The following is a 23,499-nucleotide window of genomic DNA, read 5'->3' as shown; positions in this document are numbered from 1 at the left end:
GAAGTAAGCATCTGCAATTCCTACCCCGTGGAAAAGCTTCTGACCTATCTCCAGTTTTTATTCTGTTGGGTTTGGTTCTACCATCAAGCTTTCAGTATTTTGATTGGGTCTTTCTGGCAAATCTGGTTTATTCAACTTATTCTTGTTAATATGATGACTACAGTCTAGCTTTCTGTAGTGGTTTCAATATTCTATCTACAAAAATATGGAAATTAGAGGGGTTTTTTTCCAGAAGAAAGATTACGAATGCGTTTTTATTTATATTTTTTATTCCCCAGGGATGATTGTATTGAAATAAGAGACATAGAAGATCGGGAGAGGACTCATTAAAACTAAATTAATAGTTCTAGTGGCCTTTTAAGTGACCAAAAAGGTTGCGCCTTAGGAAAGGGGCAGACAAAACTTATAAAATCAGCTTAAAATCGGTATAGCAGTAATTGGCCTCATACTACAGAAATCATTAGTTGCTCGTTTTTATGGCACTTGGTATCTACCAAATGACATATAGCGATCGCAAATTCTGTTGGTTGGTCTGCCGGTCTGTCTGTCTGTCCCGGCTTTGCTACTTTGGGCCTTTCCAGGTAAGCTAGGACGATGAAATTTGGCAGGCGTATCAGGAAACAGACCAGATTAAATCAGAAATTGTCGTTTCCCCGATTCGACCATCTGGGGAGGAGAAGTGGGGGGGGGAGTGGTTAAACCGAAAAATTTGGAAAAAATGAGGTATTTTTAACTTAAGAACGGGTGACTGGATCTTAATGAAATTTGATATTTAGAAGGAACTTATGTCTCAGAGCTCTTATCTTCACTCCCGACCAGATCTGTTCAGATTGGGGGGAGTTGGAGGGGGAAACCGGAAATCTTTGAAAACGCTTAGAGTGGAGAGATCGGGATGAAACTTGGAAGGAAGACTAAGCAACTGTCGTAGATACCTGATTGACGTAGTCGGACTGGATCCGCTCTATTTTGGGGAGTTAGGGGACGCGGTTCAGTGCTTTGGCGAGTTTGGTGCTTCTGGGCGCGCTAGGACGATGAAAATCGGTAGGCGTGTCAGGGAGCTGCATAAATTGACTTGATAAAGTCTTTTTCCCCGATTCGACCATCTGGGGGGGCTAAAGGGAGAGGAAAACTAGAATAATTGAGGTATTTTTAACTTACGAGTGGGTGATCGAATCTAAATGAATTTTGAAATTTAGAAGCACCTCGTGACTTAGAGTTCTTATTTTAAATACCGACCGGCATCAAGCCTCTGCTTTTCCTTTTAAATCAATCTATTGATTCTCAGAATTTTGCTAGAGCTCATACCATATGAGCTTTTGGCTCTTCCGACCTCGTCATAAGTGCCATATGAGCTCTTAGCTCTTGTTTTGGAATAGGAGTGAGATATCCAATTTTTTACTTTCTTAGTAAACATCCCCTTCTATTGATTTTAAAAGGTTTGAGGGGGCACACAGTAATGCCGGAGCTTTCACTCCACTCCTAGTATGAAATAACCTGTTATGATTATAACTTGTTGGCTAATTTTTTATAACCTAAAGAAAGCTGTCCCGGAGAAACCTCACACTTGGAATCTCCCTGAGTGATATTACTCAATCGCCACCCCAGGCTACTAAACTTGGAGCTGGGCAGGGAAGGGGTACCCTAAAGCTGCAACCGAACAGGTAACTTTTATCTATGCTCAAAAACCGGCTTAATCTAAAAAGATATACTTTGGGATATTTCCTCTGAATATGATATTACCCGTTTAAAAGTAAGAAATTAATTTTCTTAAAGCAAAATTGCTGCTATACTCTCGTTACCTGGGTCTAGACCATGAAAGAAATATTTAGACGTAATTTTTTTTTTACAAAAACTTGCTATTTTTTCAAAAGTATAAAATAAACTGAACTAAATTGGTAAGACAAAATATCGTATAGCCTCTGAGCTTGTGTCGCCTTTTGCCATTCTGACGAACCCTGGGGTTTGGCGTGCTACGTGATGAACAGTTGGTTTCAGAAATGAATTAACCTTTACCAAATCACCCAAAATGATAATTGTTGGCCTGGCCTAAAATGATAGGTTGTTGGCCTGGCCGACGAATACTAGTCTGGATTGAAATTCTTTTAACCTTCATTAGCCTGCTGATTTAATAAAAGAAGTGAAAAGATTCTCGTTGAAAAAGGGGAAAAGGTCGAAATGTCCTCGAACAGAGATGCTAAATTATGAAAAAAAGGACATTCATCTGATAAATAATTATGGCCAGGGGCCACCAGTGTAATTTTTATAATTGATATGAAGGGGGAACGATGATTCTTTTGCGATTTTTTTTTAGTAAGGGCTACTGGAACATCAAAGGGTGGTATTGATATTCTCTTTAACAAAATAGCCTTTTTTCCAATATTCATTAAATCACAGTTTGCAGTTTAATCTACTTGTGAATTTGAAGATTGTGTTTAAGTTAAAAATGAAGGTAGTTTTACATGATGTTGTGATGAATAAGACTGTACAATAGAAGCAAAATCAGACTTAATGTCATTCGCTGATTTCTCTGGTGAAATCTCCTGACTAGACTTGCAAGCTAGTCTTGAAGCAAGAGAAGGAGACTATTAGAATGCGTCCATCATTACGTCCAGAGAGGATAAGGATAGCGTCTCCATATTTCTCTTCGCCAGTAATTGGGAAATGGGTTTCGGATAGACCGATAACTTAAATGCTGTACTGTTTTCTTTCTCTGAGAACTAGGCTAATTTTTCTATGTTTGGCAAGGGTTTTTGATTTGATGGAGTTGTCATAATTGCGAGAACCACGGTTGTCAAATCGTTTGTTGCCCGAACGCTGTAGCTGTCAATACATTGACAGCTACAGCTAACAGTCGGTTGCCCTCTACGCGGTTGCTGTTAACGTATGGCATCGCTGGTCACCCTGGACGCGGAAACATATCGATGAATATGAAACAGAAGTTCTACAGGAAAACCAGTCTCTACCTCCTGGGTAACTGACAAGTGAATGAATATTCGGATGAACATTATCCATGATTGATTGCACTGAACTAACAACCCTAGAAAAATCATTATTTACATAAATATATATATATATGTATATATATATATATATATATATATATATATATATATATATATATATATATATATATATATATGTATGTATATATATATATATATATAATATATATATAATATATATATATGTATATATATATGTATATATATATATGTATATATATATATATATATATATATATATATATATATATATATATATATATACATATATATATATATATATATATATATATATATATATATATATATATATATATATATATATATATATATATATATATATATATATATATATATATATATATATATATATATATATATATATATATATATATATATATATATATACTTTTTTAAAACTGCTAAAATTAAAAAAAAACACGTCTTAAATTATTTGTGATCAATAGTATATAATAATTTTCCGTATATATGTCCCAAAGGTTTCCCAAGTAAAATAAAATTAAACTTCTTAAAAAAAAAAAAAAAAACTGTCTTTCTTTTCACCGAGAGAAGATATGTCCCCTGTTACTTTAGATTTAAAGAGTATTGTTTAAGGGAGCGGGTAATTAGATATAAAAAAAGCGTTATTTTCAAATAAAATAATGAACAATACTACAACTTAAAAGAACAGAAATTATTTCGTATATTAGGGGACCTGCCTCTTTCTCAACACCCCGTTCTGCACGCTAAAGTTGGCCTTTTTTCTAACTCTTTAAGTACGAGGTATCGTAAATCACTATAAAACATTAGCACAAAGAGCCTGGGGGAGGGGTGAATAGCTGCTAAATTAAAATCCAAAAATCTGTATTGTTAAAACTTAATTCGCTTTTTCTTTAAAAATTCGATAAGTATTATGATTTTTTTTTCATGTTTTGACAAATACAAACACAATGTTCAAAATGTACATCGTTTTCAGTAAAGGAACAAAGCCACTCCAGCCTTTACGGGTGATAACTCCACTCTTATTTCTACCTATTTAGGAATATCCGCCCATTTTAACTTTGATTGATTTAATCATTTATTTGGGTTTCTTTGGTTTTTGGGTTGAATTAGCTCATTCAGAATCCTGTACGTTCGTTTTAAGTATGACTTCTGAAATGATTTTATTTCGTTCATTTTGGGCGTTAATAACGATTTCCGCTTTTCTTTGAAAAGTTATTCCTTTGAAAAGCTTCTTTTTCTGAATTGAAATTTGCAAAAAGTCACCTTAAAGGTAAGGGCAGCAAATATTGATTCCATCATCTATTCATGCTAGCAATCTACTTTCCATATAAATAGTTCTCGAAAATCTTTTTCTGATCTTTTATTTTCATTAATTCTCAATTTTTTACCCCATTATTTTGTAAAATATAATTTATTTTTCTCTTCTTTCTTTTTATGAATGCATGCTTTACTTAATAACCATATAAATTTCCAAGTTTTTTGTTCTCCTTAATAACTCTTAAACATGTTTTCTTGAATCCCACTCGCCTCTTCTTATTGCTAAGTACCCAGATGCATACGTAATTAAAAAAGGGTCTTGGTATCTTTATCCCACAGTTTTTATGTATAATGCATTATGCGCTAATCCGAAAACTTTTTGAATATTTATTTTGTATAAAAACCTTTCCTGCTTTCAAATCTGTTACTCATTTGGCCAAACAGGTATGCTCTTATAATAAGAGGCTTGAACGAATATTATTTGACACCTAAAATTAAAGACAGGGTATGGGCCGGAATTTCAAAATATATCATTCAAAAGTTTCAATTTGTCAGGAAGAATTGCTCACTTTTCAGGCCTTCGACAAAATAAAGATAAATCTTAAAAAACATATATTTTGTTCTTTGTTTTTGCGATAAAAAGCCGAAAGAATGTTTTCAGTTATTTAATTCTGCTATGTGGCCACTACAGTTGCATGACCCTTCCTGGTTGCCCTATGTAACATTGTATCCTTTATGTCTTTTCAATTAACTCGTAATTTCTAAATTTCTATCCATCCAACAATTTACCTATTCTTCAAACTCGATGAGTGAAGTTTTATTTCAACCTTTTTTTTTTTTTTTTGTTTAAAATGACCTTGAAAACGCTCCCAGAGTCTGCACGTAGTTGCTACTCGTTTGGGATCTTAAAAAAAAAAAATGTCGGAGAATTTCTAGTTGATAATTAACTTTTTTTTTTCTGGTTTTCTCCGGAATTGATGTTTATGAATTCGGTTTGGTGTTTGTTTCATCTGGTGAATTAGTCCGACATTATCCTGTCTAGTATGTGTTTTTGCGGGTTTTGAGCTGGGCAAATGGATTTTGCGTTTTAATATGTATATTAATAGGTTTAATATACAGTATTTTTTTCTTTTTTTTTTATATGGAATTGTTTCCCCTGTTCTTTGCAGGCCATTAAGCCTTGCAAGGAAGGCTGTATTGAAGTTGATAATTTTTAGTTATGAGCTTTTTATCATTATAGATTTATGTTTTGTTTATATTTTTGTTTATCTTAGGTTTCTTCAACAACTGGTTGTAGGGCTACTGGCCAACGGGCTACAAAGCAAGACAATATCAAGTCTTCCAGGGCTTTCTCCGATAACACTGGCCAATCAACGCAATTTCTTTTTAATCTTTCAAATCTCCATTCAGGGACTGGTCTATTAATATTCAAAGGAAATAATGGATTAAATTCAGAATCAGAGAAAGAAACAGAAAACTTGGACAGACAGGAATTGAAGACACTGAGTGAACTTCATTATAGACAACGTGAAACTTTGCCTAGATTGCAATATAGTGAAGTAATTAAATCAGAAGTTCAGAATTCATTAAATCAGAATTCAGAAGAGTTAAACCGCTCCAACGATACTAGTCATTTACAAGCTTGTCAGCTTAATATTAACAGACATACCTATGGTTGTGAATATGATACTATGAATTCTCCAATGAAAACAGAAGAATTTGACGCTTTAACGAGCCTCACGGCCGAAGACGTTCAACGGACGTTAAACTCGTCATATACTACCTTTTCTCCTTTTACAAATTTAATGGTTAATGATGATATTTTAGTAAACATTGACCCGTTAGATGTTCTTAGTGATTTTGACCTTGATTCGGTCAACTGTGATCTCAAACAAGTGGAAACTAAGTTTGATGTACGGAAGCCCAATGATACTCAATGTAGTGATGCAACCACTAATGTCTATATTACAGACTATTCGCCAGAATGGGCTCCAACGGAGGTATGATTTCTTCTATTAATTTTTAACGTTATATATTTACGCAGATTTAAAAAAAAATATCCTTACTGATGCACACAAGTTCAAGCCTTTTTTGAGAGGGGGGCTTGTCAGAAAATTATCAGTCGAAAGGGGTCTCCAATTTTTTTTAATTTAGTTTAAATCCCAAATATCCATGTGTTTGTTTGTAGAAGTCTACGTAGGGTGGGTCTTCAGAATGTTTAGATCAGAGTGTTAATTAGATAAAAATGAATAAAAATAAATAATAATACTAAGAAAAATTTTTAAAGAGAAACCGCTGAAAGTTTAGAAATGTTTTGAAAACTCTGATACTCCTTGCATGTCAAAGAAGATGTCAGTCTGCAGACCTGAAAACTCACAAGCTCATTCCCGAAAATAGGAGTCTAATAGAGTCATACTCGATTAATATTTGTAAATCTAGATCTTGGAAGCTATGTCACTTTTCATGATGTCATGATTATTGCATCTTATATTATCTAATAGCAAGTGCGAAAATTAGAATATTGCTTCAAAAATAAAAGCCGGAATCACCTTCCCCATTCGTGGTAGAATATTCAAGAATATTTTGCAATAGTGCCCAACTAGTATTGCTTCATGTAGTCCCTTTCTTTCAACTATTTAATTATTTAATTGTCAGAGCTTTTTTTTTGTCCAATTATTGTTTTAGGTAAATGCCTAGATTCGTAGAAGGACTCTACTATTTCTTCTGTTTGTAAAATAGGTGACCTGTTTTTGAAAACAGTTAATGTGGAAATTAAAGCTTTGTCAGTCTTATAATGTATATTTTTGAGTATTCAGTAGATAATAGATGGGAGTTATGGTTAGGTGGCAGGAAGCTATTAGGGAGGAGCAGTGTGATGTTTGTTCAGTAAATACTGTAAGTGGTAGTGGCTTTGGTATAAATTAAATAAAAAAAAACTAATTTTTTTAGCTGAAAGTAGGGAGCGACATTAAAACTTAAAACGAACAGAAATTACTCCGTATATGAAATGAGTTGTCCCCTCCGCAATCCCTCGCTCTTTACACTAAAGCTTTTAATTGTTTTAAAAAGTAGAATTGTGGCAAAGAGTCAAACTATAGCGTAAAGAGCGAGTGATTGCGGAGGGGACAACTCATTTCATATACGGAGTAATTTCTGTTCGTTTTAAGTTTTAATGTCGCTCCTTACTTTCAGCTAAAAAAATTAGTTTTTTTTATTTAATTTCTGAACTTTTTCAATTAATGCATGTTTGGTTTTGGCTCTCCACACATAAATTATTAAAATGAAATTTGTATATTAATTCTTTTTTTGGCTAAATGGCTGTCTCTTAGTTTTGATCAGGCGATATTGAAAAATAAGGGGTGGAGAAGGAGGCCTAGTTGCCCTCCAATTTTTCGGTTACTTAAAAAGGCAACTAGAACTTTTAATTTTTAACGAACGTTTTTATTAGTAAAAAATATACGTAACTTAAGAATTAACTTACGTAACAAACTTTCATAACCTTATATTTTTATTATGTATACGAGGGGGTTTGTACCCTCGTTATTACCTCGCTCTTTACACTAAATCTTAAGTTTTGTCCCAATTCTTTAAGAATGACCCCTGAATCAGAAATGCGGTAGAATAAATAGTTGAAATTACTAAAAATACTTTAGCATAAAGAGCAAGGTATTTATCTCATCGTAAATACCTCGCTCTTTATGCTAAAGTATTTTTAGAACCCCTCATATGCGTAATAATCTCTGTTCGTTTTAAGTTTCAATGCTACTTCTTCCTTTCATTTGAAAAAAATGTTTTCATTTTTCTGAGTTCTGAGTTCTTTATTTAACATTAAAATCCATATACAAAAAAAATTACTTCAAGACAATCTCCCCCATAAGGCTCCATGGCCGGGAAAGAACAGGGGAGAAAAAAATACCAACAACAAAAAAATATAAACAAAAACCAAAAATTGAGTCGCCCACCTTAATAATCTCCAAAAAATGACAAGCTAGGCAGGGAGTAGCACATGATTTCACCAACTCAATTAAATATCCAACTCAATCCAGAGACATCAACTCCAAGGGAAACCGGAATAAAAAATAAAGACAAAAAAAAAAACAACAAACAAACAAAATTATTTACTAGCTAGAAAATCTCTAACATAATTTTTGAACATACCAAACGAGTGGCAGCTTCGTACGAACTCTGGGAGCGTGTTCCAGATCCTGTTGCAAGCTGTCAGAGGGTTGAAGTCAGACCTCACTGACGGTGTGTGAAGAACCAGTAAATTGTTGGAACTGCGGAGATGATAAGTCGATTGATCAGAAACAAAAGATATATTATTACATAGGACAGCAGGAAGATGGCCGTGCAACTGTAAAAAAACGAAAGAAGAACAAGAAAGAAAATAGAGAGATTTCAAATCAAGCAAGGGTTTAAGTGAAAAACGGTTAGTTTCCTGAATAAGAGTCCTTGCTTTATCATAAAGTTTTGAAAGTTTATTTTTCATTGTTTTCTTATAGTAATGCTAGAGAATCCTGCGCCCTTGTCATTGAATTTTTCTTCCCCCATGACAGATTCCTCCAAGGAAAGATCCTCCAACATAGCCTCCTCTCCTCAGCCCCACACCCCCAAACAAAATAAAATCCCCCTGAAAACGTCTGTACGCTTCCCAATAACCGTCACTATATGTAAACACTGGTCAAAGTTTGTAACTTGCAGCCCCTCCCCCAGGGATTTTGGGGGAGTAAGTCATCCCCAAAGACATAGTTATTATGGTTTTCGACTATGCTGAACAAAATGGCTATCTCAAAATCTTGATCTGTTGACTTTGGGAAAAAATGAGCGTGGGAGGGGGCCTATATGGCCTCCAATTTTTTTGTCACTTAAAAAGGGCACTAGAACTTTTCATTTCCGTTAGAATGAGCCCTCTTGCGACATTCTAGGACCACTTGGTCGATACGATGACCCCTGGGGAAAAGAAGAAAAAAAACAAAAAAAAACAAACAAACAAATAAACACGCACCCGTGATTTGTCATCTGGCAAAAAATACAAAATTCTACATTTTTGTAGATAGGAGCTTGAAACTTCTACAGTAGGGTTCTCTGATACGCTGAATCTGATGGTGTCATTTTCGTTAAGATCCTACGACTTTTAGGGGGTGTATCCCTCTATTCTCCTAAATAAGGCAAATTTTCTCAGGCTCGTAACTTTTGATGGGTAAGACTAAACTTGATGAAACTTATATATTTAAAATCAGCATTAAAATGTGATTCTTTTGATATAACTATTGATATCAAAATTCAATTTTTTAGAGTTTTGGTTACTATTGAGCCGGGTCGCTCCTTACTACAGTTCGTTACCACGAACTGTTTGAAAGGGCTGACAAATGTTGCAGCAATAGGGATAGATTTTTTGCAGCATTTTGATATTCTTAAGGAATTTGATTCAATTGACTGCAAAATATGTTCTGTACAGGTAGTGGCGTTGTTAATGCCCCCAGAAATCCTATAATGTGGTGGACCTCCAGACACTCGAGAGCCCTCGGTCCCTAGGAAAATATATAGCATTAAATGATATTATATTATTACTGTTTGCTGCATAGATTATTTTCTCTAAAAACTTAGTTGAAATATTTATAAGCTAACAGTAAACGTAAAATGAACCCAACCCAACGCAAATGCAGTGCACAACTACAATATTGTTCAAATCTCGAAAGTAAGTGGCATCTCTGTCTGGCAAGAGTTCTATATTGCATTCATTTTTAAGTTTAGTGGTGTTAAAGTTTTGGCACTGGCTTTAATAATGGCTGCAGTAAAGTGATAAATATTTAGTATGTGGTGGGTGGTCTGTGAATCTTGTCTATTGTGGTGTCTGTAGAGTTAACATTTGGTTTTAGTTTTTATGTTTTTAGAGGAGTTAGAGAAATTCTCAAAGAGTCTATAAAATGAAAAGTTAACGCAAAGGAAAACGTTTTAAGTAGCGTTAAGGAAAGAAAAATGCAAAGATAGTGAGAAGAGCCTAAAAGTAAACTTTCAAAGATCGACATTTTTTCAATCACAAAATGTGAAATCGAAACGACCCGAACCCGGTTCAAATGCAAGTAATGAAAAATAAACAAAAATACGACTTGAAGTTGATTGTGATAATAAACCATATTTAAGCATTAGTTCGTCGGATACAACCACGGAAACAAATGTAAACAACGGCTTCATGAACAGGAAGAATAACTGCTAGGCACGGTATGTCTATGCTAGTCCAACGACATACCTGGACCAGAAAATTTAGTTCAGTTTGAACTAATTGAGTCTTTAAATAATTTAATTTAATAATTTAATTTAAATAATTTAATTTAACAACTGAAGTTTTAAATCAAATTAGTTTAGCAGACCCTTCCAATCCAAGCTACCACAATTGCAGACAGATACTGCGTCTGTAAAAACGAAGATACAATGGAAACCGAGTTTAAAAAGTTATTAAGGTTAATTGAACCTTGTCAAACAAATAGGCATTTCCCAAAGGATTCTGTTTCCAAGTGGTCTTTCACTACTGCCTATTATCCTTACAATAGGCCTACTGCAGCAGTTCAAAATATTAACATATTTTTAGCTCGGTTACTCTTGCAGTCTAGATGGAGTCTATTGTTTACCATGTTGTCTTTTTAGCCAAAGTGCTGATACCCAAAGCTGGCGTGAAGCCAATGTTACAGATTGTAAGGGTCTCAGTAAAATGATTAAAGTAGCGATGCTTATTTAAAATTTTGTTTTACGTATGCTGCTTGCAAAGACAGAAAAACTTTAGCTGATCAAAGTTCCGATACATGGAAAAAAAAAAAACAAAAAAAAAAAAAAAACGGAAAGACATATTCATCTAGACTTAGAATGTCATTTCAACAATGGCTTTGTCTAGATTGCTGTTTCTTGACATTCAGGAAATTGTTGTTTTATGGAAACATGAATATCTGAACCTTACTATCTATAGTTACCGGCTATGATAGCACACATTTGGAAAATAGAAGAAGAGATTAAAATACTCTTCAGTGACATTCACAATCAAATAATTGATTTGCTTAGAAAATCAGAATTGAATGACTTACTAAAACAGTTTCATTTACCTTTTGTTTTACTCTAATTGTTGATAGCACACAAGATATTTCTGAGATTGACCAATTATTGTTGTAATCAAATACATTAACATAGTAAAGGAAAAACCTCGCAATCATAAAACTATGATTGGAGAGTCCTTTTTGGAACTTCAAGAAACAAAGGACCAGTGACAACTGGACCAAAGCGGTTTCAAAGGAATATTTTAGACTTTTTAAAGATGAATAAAATTTTCATTGGTAAATTTAGAGGTTATGGTTATGGCGGTGCAGCAACAATCAATAGGGCAATGAATGAATGAATAAATGTTCTTTATTACCCATCTATAAAAAAAAGGAAACGATGAAGTATAATAAAAGAAGTGAAAACAAAACACACATGTCATAAAGAAATACACAAATTATTAATAATAACAAATCTAATTTAGCACGCCCTTCCACGGGTAATAAGAGGACTGGTTACTCAGTTTCTGAAACTGTTCATCCCCGGTCTGAACCAGTTCCACCTCACCAAAACGGTTAACAATGTACCTATTTTTGAACCACTGAGGGGCATGAAGCAAGAACATCGTGTATTTAAAATTGTACATTCGCAACACTCGTCAATCAGGTTCAGTAAAAATGTCCCAAAATGGAGTCAAATATAGAATATGCGGGAGAGCTACACTATTATATATTCCAGAAAGGGCTTTTCGTTCCAGCTTAAGTTACGATGTAACCTCACAAGCAAAAGCAATTCTAAGCTTGCGTTCAGCATTCCGAAGCGAAAGCTTTCGTGTACTCTTAATCTAAGATCCAGTTGGGAGACCTAAATATGTTAGTACATGGCAGGTGCCACCTCACTATCACCTAGGTGGACACTATCGGGCACATAACTACCATGTAAATTAAAGAAGAGAACTTGGGACTTCGCAGAATTCATACCTAGTCCTATTTGTAGATATCTATCAGATAGATTATCAAAACTCTGTTGAAGACTAGCTATTGACGGGTACGGATATGACAGATCGTCCGCATAATAAAGTACTGATGTATCCATCCCTTTTGAAATGCGACTAATAGGTAGGCCAATTTGTGCAGAAAGAGACGCTTTGTTGTAGATAATCGGTGATGCGATGGCTCCTTGGTTTATGCTGACGAATACAGGGAGTTCACTATCCGAAATTACATTTCCCAACTTCAAACGAACTTTTAGATGCTTATACATATAACATAATGAGAAAATTACATAAAGACTAACACCCCGGCTATGCAACTCCAATATGGCCAGCGAGTGGATAAGGAAAGCAAAAGCATTGATAACATCGTATGCTCCGAGAACCAGAGTGCTCCCAGGTGCTTCTGTATCTCTGAGTGGAAGCAAATTTGACTGCAAAATATTACCACTACTTTATTATAGTTGTAAGCTATGAAACACGCAAGTAGCAAAGCAATTTGAGACAGATCAACTAAACTACTAGAAAAAGGTTTATGGCATTCGCTAGTTCACACTACGACCCCTTCCTAAAAGATGGTCCGGGACTTCTTCCATTAAACTTAAAAATGAGCTACAAATGATAAGTGGCTGATTAGAACTTTAACTCATTAGGGACAAATTACTGGAGAAACAGTCTTGCAGAGAAATGCTTCGATAGGGTAGGAGAATATGTGAAACATAAAGTCCCACATATTTTGGAAGAGCTGGATTTACCTTAGTCCTCACGGACTGTACTGACGAAGATTCTTAGTTAGTTTCGGCCGTGCAAGGGTGGGATATGGCAATAATAATGATCCGTGATGTGGTTGCTGGACTCACGTCATACCATAGGAACTCCAAATGACAGATGCCCGTTCTTCTCTGCCCCCCTTAGTCAAATATCTCGGTTGCATTTATCTGTCAAACATTTGAACTGTTGTGCCCACGGTTTACCACTATCAACTTTCGTAACAAAGTAGACCTATAATGCATGTGCTCCCTTCAGAAATGGTGTGAATGACTTCTGATCCGCTTGTTCGGGGAAAAACTATAATTTAGTGCCACAAAATGGCAGAAAATAACACTTTTACATGGTGCAATCTACTTGGTCACTTAAAAAGGCCACTAAAGATTAACTTATTTCTAATGAGTCCTTTCTTTCTCTTCCATGTCTATTATTTCGATATGATCACCCCTGAGGAAAAAGAAGAAGAAAAACATACAAATAAACACGCATTCGTGATTTTTCTTCTGGAAAAAAAGAGATGCAAATTTGCATATTTTTGTAGATAGAAGCTTCAAACCCCTACAGAGAGATAGGCTGGAATCATCTTATTAACAAAAATAAATTGAATAGACCAGATTTGCCAGAAAGACCCAATCCAAATATTAACTGCTGGGTGGTAGAAACAAACCCATCAGAATAAAAACTGAAGATAGGTCAGAAGCTTTTCCACGGGGTAGGAATTGTGGATGCTTACTTTAAGGACAAGATACCCATTCTCAAGTGCTTTTTCAAGGGTCGTTATATTTTTTCCGAGGAGGAGGGAGGTTTCGCAAGCTTCTGGAAGAAGTAGATGGGGTAATTCAAAAGGGGCTATGTGGAAGTTTTGTCAAGTTTTATCTATAACGCATCCCTCTAAATAATATGCGCTCAACTAATTGGTTCTTAGTCATCACGGACTGTTATCAAAGGCAAGCAATCAAGCAAATGATGGCGACCCAAATCTTGCTATTAGAAAAGCAAATCGTTTGTAGAATCCTCCAGGTAAGGGGTGGCCGAACACAAACGATTTTGTGGGTCATTTTGAAAATGCATCATAATTCCAACGACTGAATATACAATTGCCTATGCTCTTGTTAGATTTGAACGAATATAAATATTATTTGGAGTGAAAAATTGGAACATGATTAATTATTATTATTATCCACTTTTGTTTCTATGTTTTAATTTGCATAATGTAACAATAATGATGTAAAACACATACTGTAAGAAATATTTTGTGCTAAAAGTGAAAAGTAAAAAATGTGTTAAATTGTACGTTCTACCAAAAGAGCTAATAACATTTGCACCGGATTTCTCAGTTCGCAAAATTTCTTTTCTGTATTTTAAAACAAGCCCTTTAATTTCCGACTCTTTTTGGATCTTAATCCCCCCTCCACGGATGCTGGGAGGCTACCTGTTAACTTGGATACAATTTCTTTCACCCAGTTTTGAATTGCATTTATACTAATATGTCAACTAACTGACCCTCTCCCTCCAGATCCTGGATTCGCAGCTGCTCCTTCTCGGAATGAATTTAAAGGTCCACCACTGTTTTGATTTAAGCCTATTAAAAAAAAACAACAAAAAAAAAACAAATAAGTGCACCACGTCACAATAGAATTTTTTTAAATTGTGTTTTATTTATAGGGTGGGTGCAAAGTATTGGTTGCTGGTCCTTGGCTGAAAACTGATTCTTCCTATGCCATCATGATTGACGGTCAGTCATTAGCAACTACTGTTGTACAACCGGGGGTCCTCAGATGTTATACTATGCGTAAGTAATATCGATTGGGTCAAATTGATAGCACAGTGAAATAATGGCATAGGCTAAATTGAAGTTGTTGACAAACAATTGGTCATTCCCAGTGCTATTGAGGTCATTCCCAGGCAATAATGGTTGCTGACTCTTGACTCCTAGAATTTTAGTATTTCCACTAAGGTTCCTAGGTTTTTTAGTTTTGCTTTGACTTCTGAAACTGTAGGCTGCAAACTAGGGATATTGCTTTTTAATAATATTTTTTTGTTCGCTCTGAATTTGAGTCTCAATTGTTGTAGTTATTCAGTTGTGACTATTGTCTGAAACTAATAAAGCTAACAATAAGAGGAATTATAGAAGCATCTTCTAGCTTACCCGTTTATAAGCTTCAACTGATTGTAACTTCTTGAAAAGGATAAAGTTGAATTTTCTGCTGTTTTCAACATTCTGATTCCAACAATGTGTATTGCGTTTCCAAACTATAAAGGAGTTACCGTAGTAGATTCTGAGTCGTTTCTGATTGAATAAATTTTATGGTAACGAGATGAACTCGAACTGAATAGAAGTTTGCAAAAGTATGCTAAGGAAGTTTTTTTTTTTACTGAATTTAAAACATTGATTACTAAACCCTGCCGTCTCCGTGCCAGAGGGATGGAGGTTTGAAAAGTCAAAACTGCATTTTTTTTTTTTTTTTTTTTTTTTTTTTTTTTTTTTTTTTTTTTTTTTTTTTTTTTTTTTTTTTTTTTTACAGCGATAAGGGATGATAGAGTATTAACCAAGTGGGTCATTATAGAATTTTTCAGAGGAATGGAGCTTTGAAAGGTCAAAAAAGCATTTTTTTTTTTTATTATTATTATTCGATTAGGGGTACTAGAGTATTTACCATGTCGGTCTTTTCAGAATTTTTCAGAGGAATGGAGGCTTGAAACGTCAAAAATATATTGTTTAAAGCGATGAGGGGTAATAAAGTATTTACCAAGTGCGTCATTTGAGAATTTTTTAGAGGAATAGAGGTTTGAAACGCCAGAACTGCATTTTTTTATCTTTAAGTGATTAGGTTTACTAGAGTATTTACCAAGTTGGTCATTTGAGAATATTTCAGAGGAAAGGAGACATGAAACGTCAAAACTGCATTTTTAAAACGTTGAGGGGTACTAAAGAATTTACCAAAATAATGCCAAATAATTCCTAAGACATTTTCCAGGTATTTTTCGGTTAAAAATCCTACTTTAAATCCAATGCTTTTTTTTGTGTTATTTTTCAAGTCACCCTCAAAGTGATGCACTATGTCAATTCACACCACCGTGCCACACTATTACCGGCCCTGTGGCATTTTTTAGTACCCCTCATTATTCCTAAGAAATTTTCCAGAAATTTTTTATATTTGAATCGTCAAAACTGCATTCTTTTAGTAGTGAGGGCTTTTAAGGTTCAAAGACATCTGTATCCCTGGATTCTATGACATCCCTATCCCATCATTCAATTACAGCCAGCAGGTGACTCTTACGTCATTGGGAATGTTTTCTAAAAGACGCAGATGTCTTGTTCGTCATGAGGAATAATTTCTAAAGATGCAGGTGTCTGTTACGTCATAAGGAAATGTTTTCTAAACGAAGCATGTTTAAATAACCTAAGATACCCCACCAATTATGATTTTATTGGTTGTTACGTGATAGGCTTAGGGTTTTACCTAATAGTTTCTTTGATTCTTTCAACAACCTACGAGACCCCGCCAAATCTAGATTTCTTTGGGTGTTTAAAAAACCTACGAGGGCCAGTGAAAAAACCTTCAGGATCTGTTAGTCAAGATGCAAACGTTAAATAATAGAGATTCTTTCAAAAACCTATGAGAAACCGCCACGTCAGGATTTCCTTGGTTGTGCTTTAAAAAACTTTCAGGGGCCCGCTAGTAGGGAACCATAAATACGCCGAACCCTAGCGAGCAATTCCGCCAGACCTCCTAACATCCAATTCCGACGGGGATCCGGGGCCCTAGCATACAATTCCATTTGGGGGTCCTAGCATCCAATCCCAACGGGCCCCTTAACCTAACCACCGGGGGCCCATAGCATGCTAGGGCCCCGCAACTAAAGGGCCCTAGCAACTAGAGGGCCCTAGCAACTAAATCAACAGGGGGCCCTAGCGAGGAATTCCAGCAGGACCCTAGCAATCTTTTCCAACAGGCCCCCTAACCTAACCCTAGCATCCAATTTCACTGGGGGGTCCAAGCAACCAATTCAACCGGGCGCCCTAGTGAGCAATTCTGACTGGACCCTAGCAACCTTTCACAACGGGCCCACCTAACCATCGGGAGGCCCTAGCATCCATTTCCATCGGGGGCCATAGCATCCAATTTTACCGGGCTCCTAACCTAGCAACCGCCCCCCCCCAACGTACAATTGCATCAGAGGCCCCCTAGCATTCAATTTCACCGTCCTTCTAACCTCACCTAACCACCGGGACCCTAGCATCCAATTCAACCGAGACCCCTCGCGAGCAACTCCAGAAGGCCTTCTGGCAACCAATTCCAACGGAGGCCCTAGCGTCCAATTCCATGGGGGGGGGGCTAGCAACCAATTTCACCGACAAGATGTTTTTCAAGACGTTTAAAGATTTCTTTAGTTCTTACGTAATATAGAATGTTATTGTAACTGTGGAGGACGCATATGTTGAATGTTGCGTAATGACGATGAAAACGTGGTTTGTTACATAATATTTTAAGAAAAATCATTTTCTTTCGCGATGTTTTTTCTCTTTTTTCTTTCAATGTGTTTTTTTTTCTTTTTTAAATTTCATTTTCTTTCAAGACGTTTTTCTAAGGAAACCTTTATATTCCAAAGATGTTATGTCGACACCAGGACTCGAACAGGATTCCCCCTTAATGGAATGGAGCTCTAGCGAGTCGGACTATGAAAGTCTTTCTAATATTATGACTTGGAGAATACATTCTACATGTTAACCTGTTGCACTCAAGGAGAATCCATTGTTTGCGCATATTAGAATGATTAAATGAATTGCTTGCTTCCATATTGCAGCAATAACTGACACGAAGAGGGGGAAACGATTATTGGAAATCGCTTAACTTTTGTATTATCCTGTATTTTAAGTAATGCTTTAGAGAGTGTTATCATATAATATTGGAGGCTTGTTCTTAGTGCATTTTTTAGTAATTGTCTTTTACTCTGTTGGAAATTAAAAGCGAGAGTATCATTATGGCTTGAATATGGACCACCTCCATTTACGATCAAAAGTCATTCTTTTCCTCTTCACTATGCAGAATTTAACGCTTATATTAGAGGCAAATCTTGGACGTTCATACCATTATACATGGGCTACAAGATGATTGAATTGCGTAAACGATTACCTATCGAAGTTTTATCATGGATCGATAAATCTTAAGGAAACAGACTTTTGTACATACAAATTTTATTAATAAAAAATTTTATAAAATCTTGAAATCACCGAAAAAGCCATTCAAACTCAAAAATGGAAAAAACAAAGCGTAAAAAAAGCTTATAAAGTATAAAATATAAGGACAACAGATCAGGAATTAAAGAAAGGCGGGGAATCGTACCAACCAATTTCATAGGGTGGGGATTGTATATTAGAGCTAAATTTAAGAGTTATTAAGAGCTATTGCTGGGAGTTTTTAATGAAAATGCCTATGTTGCACTATGACTGCCCCTGCGGCACCTCCTCATCATTCCTAAGACATTTTCCAGATATTTTTCTATTAAAAATCATGTATTAAATCCATTGGTTCATGTTTTTCCCAACCCAATACTTCGTGATACACTATTTCAATGCTTGCCACCGTGCCAGATGGTCACTAACCCCTCCCCCATCTAGCATCCTTTAACACCACCTCATCATTCTTTAGAAATTTTCATGATATATTCATGATAAAATCATGCATAAAATCTAATGGTTCATGTTTTCGCAACTCAACACTCCGTTATACACCTTGTCAATTCACGCCACTGTGCCACACTATGACTAACATTCTGGCACCCTCTAGCACCCTCTCATCATTCCTAAGACATTTTCCAGGTATTTTTCTGTTAAGAATCCTACTTTAAATTCAATGCTTCGTTTTTTGTGTTCTTTTTTCAAGCCACCCTCAACGTGATACACTCTGTCAATTTACACCACCGTGCCACACTATTACCGTTCCTGTGGCATTTTCTAGTACCCCTCATTATTCCTAAAAAATTTTCCAGAAAATTTTTGATATTGATCGCGCATTAAATCCATTAGTTCATGTTTTCGCATGCCAACCCTCCGCGATACTCCATGTCAAGTTACACCTTTGTGCCACACTATCACTGGCCCGTCTAGCACCCTCTAGTACCCCCTTGTCATTCCTAAGACATTTTCTATGTGTTTTCCTGTTAAAAATTATACAATAAATGCAATGGTTCTTGTTATCGCATCCCCCCCCCCCGGACGTGATGCACCATGCCAATTCACGCAACTCTGCCACACTGTGACTGGCCTTCTAGCAATGTCTAGAACTCCCTCATCATTCTTAAGACGTTCTCCAGATATTTTCATGATAAAACCATGCATTAAATCCAACGGTTCGTGTTTCTGCAAACCACCCTCAACGTTTTATACTATCTCAAATCACGCCACCGTGCCACACTATGACTGACCGTCTGCCACCTTTTGGCACCCCTCACTGTTCCTAAGTCATATCCAGATGTTTTCTTACTAAAAATCATGCATTAAATGCATTGGATCGTGTTTACGCTAGCCACCCTCAACGTGATACACCATGTCAAGTCACGCCACCGTGCCATACTATGACTGACCCTCTGGCACCCATTAGCACCTCATCATCATTTCTAAGACATTTTCTAGGTATTTTCCTGTTAAAAATAATGCTTGAAATCTAATGGATCATGTTTTCGCAAGCAACCCTCAACGTGATACGCCATATTGATTCACGCCACCGTGCCGCACCATAAATGACCCTCTGACACCCTCTAGAACCCCTCATCATTCCTAAGACATTTCTAGATATTTTTTTTTAATTACAACTAATTCCGCTTCCCCCGTTTCTGAACCCCGCCTACAACGGTTCCACCTCCAATTTGCTTGCTTCCAAACCAGTTCCACTTCCAATTTGCTTGCTTCCAAACTGGTTCCACCGATTCCATTTCCAATCCCACTGGCTCCAATTCTAATTCCGGCTATGGTTCCAGCTCTAGTCTTTTGTAGTAAAAATATAAACTGGTAACATCAAAATCATGTCTGCTATTACCAATATTTAACGTAGTAATATGAAATCATGGTGCTATAATGAAGATTATCAAAATCTTGCCTGATATTATGAAAGATCTTACACTTCCCTGACAAAATCTTGACTGATATAATGAGAATTCTCTCTGGCAATATTCAAACCTGATTTGGTATTATCAAAGTCATGCAAGTTATTAGCAAAATCTTACATGGTATTGTCATAATCTCGCAACTTATTAACAAAATATCTTCAGCAACAATCAGAACGTGTCTGATATTACTCAAATCTAGTATGATGCTATCAAAATAATTTTGCCCATTAACGGATCTTATCATAGTGCTATCAAAATTTTGTCTGCTACTATCAAAGTTTTGCATGATATTACCAAATCATGTTATATATTACGAAATCTTGTCTCGTATTATCGAAGTTTTGTGAGATATTATGAGAATTCTTTCGAGCATTACGTAAATCTTGCAAGTTATTATCAAAATCTAGAATGGATCTCGCAAAATCGTGTCTGTTACATGGTATCATCGTGATCTCACTCGTTATTAACGGAATATCTTTAGCCACAATCAGAACATGATTGTTATTACCCAAATATAATATGGTGCTCAAACCATGTTACCTATTAACGAAACTTAACATGGTAAAGTTAAAATTGTGACTGCTAAAATCAAGATTATCAAAATCTTGTCAAATATTATTCAAACCTTACATGATACTATCAAAGTCTTGGATGATTTTACCAAATCACGTTAAACACTACAGAATCTTGTCTTGCATTATCAAAGTCTTGTGAGATATTATCAAAATCCTTTCGGACATTACCTAAATCTTGCAAGTTATCATCAAATCTAGAATGGTTTTAGAAAAATCGTGTTTGTCGCCATGTCTTGCATTATCAAAGTCTTGCGAGATGTTACGAGAATTTTTTCGGGCATTACCTAAATCTTTCAAGTTATTATCAATGTTTGTTACTATTAAAATATTATCATGCATTACCAACATTTTGTGTGTTATTTTCTTGTGTGGTATCTAGTCTGTTATTGTCGAAGTCGAAAATGGTGACAGCAATGTTATATCTGCTGTTACCAAAATTTAACGTCAACATATGAAATCCTGTCTGCTGAAATCAAGATTATCAAAATATTACTAACTATTACCAAGCTCTTGTATGATATTATCATAATTCTATCTGACATTATGAAACACCTTGCACTACATTATCAAAATCTCAACTGATATAGTGAGAACCCTCTGGCAATATCAAACCACACATGATACTATCAGAATCGTGCAGGTTATTAGCAAAATTTTACATGGTATTATGTTTTCGTAACCCGACCCTCCGTGATACACAATGTCATTTCACGTCACTGTGCCATACTATGACCACCGCCCTGAACCCCCTAATCATACATTAGACATATCCAGATATTTTTCTGTTAAGAATCATGCATTAAATCCATTGGTTCGTGTTTTTCCAAGCCAACCCTCCTTGATACACTATCTCATCATTCTTTCTGATATTATGAAACACCTTGTACGATACTATAAGAATCGTGCAAGCTATAAGCAAAATCTTGTATGGTATTATCGTAGTCTCACAAGTTAATAACGAACTATCTTCAGCAATGATCAAGACTTGACTGCCATTACCCAAATCTAATATGATACTATAAAAATCATGTTAACTATTAACGAAACTTCATATAGTGGTATCAAAATTGTGTGTGCTATGATCAAGATTATAGACCTCTTTTCAAATATTACCAAAACTTCACATGGTATAATCGAAGTCTTGCATGATATTACCAAATCTTGTAAAATTTTTGCAAAATCTTGTCTTGAATTATCCAAGTCCTGTGAGATATTATGAGAATTGTTCCGGGCATTACCTAACTCTTTTAAGTTTTTTACTATCCCTAGATTGGTTCTACCAAAATCTTGTCTGTTACTGTCAAAATATTATCAGACATCACCAAAATCCTGTATGGTTTTATCAAAATCTATTCTGTTAGATTTTGATTATCGGGATTATTAAGATGTTGATAATCTTGATAAAGCACACATGATTTTGATAACACTATGCTAGGGTTTGTTCATTAGTAAAATAGTTTTGATAGAATCATGTTAGATTTGGGTAATAGCGTTCACGTTTTGATTGTTGCTGAAGATTCGTTAATAATTTTAGAGATTACGATACTACCATGTAAGATTATGCTAATAACTTGCATGATTATGATAGTATCGTGTGTAGTTTTGATATTGCCAGAGAAGATTCTTACTCTACCAGTCGAGATTTTGATAATATAGTGCGACATGGTTCATAATATCAGAAAAGATTTTGATAATGTCTTACAAGAATTTGGTAATACTTGGCAAGATTTTGTTAATCTTGATGATAGCGCACATTATTTATATTACTATATTACATTTAGGTAAAAACAGACATGATTTTGCTGTCACAATTGTAGATTTTGACAGTAACAGACTAGATTTTGGTAATACCCACAGGATTTTTGTAATGTCTGATAATATTTGTATAGTAACAGACACAATTTTGCTAGAACCATTCTAGGTTTTGATAATAACTTACAAGATTTAGGTTATGTCCGAAAGGATTCTCATAATATCCCACAAGACTTTGATAATATCATGTAAAGTTTTGGTGTTATTTGACAAGATGTCGATAATCTTGATTATAGCACACACAATTTTGATGGCACTATGTTAAGTTTCGTTAAAAGTAACATGATTTTGATTGTATCGTATTAGATTTGGGTAACATTAGTCACGTCTTGATTGTTGCTGAAGATATTTCATTAATAACTTGTGATAATACCATGTAAGACTTTGATAATAACTTGCATGATTCTGATAGTATCGTTTATGGTTTTGATTTTGCCAGAGAGGATTATCATTAAATCAGTCGAGATTTTTATAATTTAGTGCGAGATGTATCAAAATATCATACAAGATTTTGACAATATCATGCAACAGTTTGGTAATATTTGACAAGATTTTGATGAACTAGATTATAACACACAGGATTTCATATTACGACGTTAAATTTTTGTAATAGCAGACATGATTGTGATGTCACCATTTTCGATTTTGACAATAACAGACTATATTTTGATAATACCACACAGGATTTTGGTAATGTCTGATAATGTTTTGATAGTAAGAGACACAATTTTGCTTAAATCATTCTAAATTTTGATAATAACTTGCAATATTTAGGTAGAACTAGAACTTTTTAGAATCTAGTTAGGATTTTTTGCAAAAATTATTTTAGATTTCCATAATAGCCTGAGAGATTTAGATAATGCCCGAAAAGATTTGCATAATATCTCACAAAATTTGCTATGAGAAGGGAATTTTCCATGGGATGATTTTTTGAAGAAAAAGTTTACCTTGGAGG

The 23,499-nt window shown here is 35.1% G+C and overlaps 1 protein-coding gene across 5 annotated transcripts in view; it reads left to right on the top strand.

Annotated features, from left to right (window-relative positions):
• LOC136027371 (calmodulin-binding transcription activator 1-like) overlaps positions 1–23,499 on the top strand; it is a 286,895-nt gene that overhangs the window by 192,682 nt on the left and 70,714 nt on the right. For all 5 annotated transcript variants that reach the window (XM_065704557.1, XM_065704554.1, XM_065704556.1 and 2 more), the window contains exons 10-11: positions 5,537–6,262; positions 14,713–14,839. In XM_065704557.1, the coding sequence (XP_065560629.1) occupies positions 5,537–6,262; positions 14,713–14,839 (853 nt within the window). The remainder of the gene's footprint in view (positions 1–5,536; positions 6,263–14,712; positions 14,840–23,499) is intronic.

This window comes from Artemia franciscana, chromosome 5, assembly GCF_032884065.1.
Source record: "Artemia franciscana chromosome 5, ASM3288406v1, whole genome shotgun sequence".
Taxonomy (NCBI): domain Eukaryota; kingdom Metazoa; phylum Arthropoda; class Branchiopoda; order Anostraca; family Artemiidae; genus Artemia; species Artemia franciscana.
Note: the sequence above shows the minus strand (reverse complement) of the source record. Positions and strands in the feature narration are given on the sequence as shown.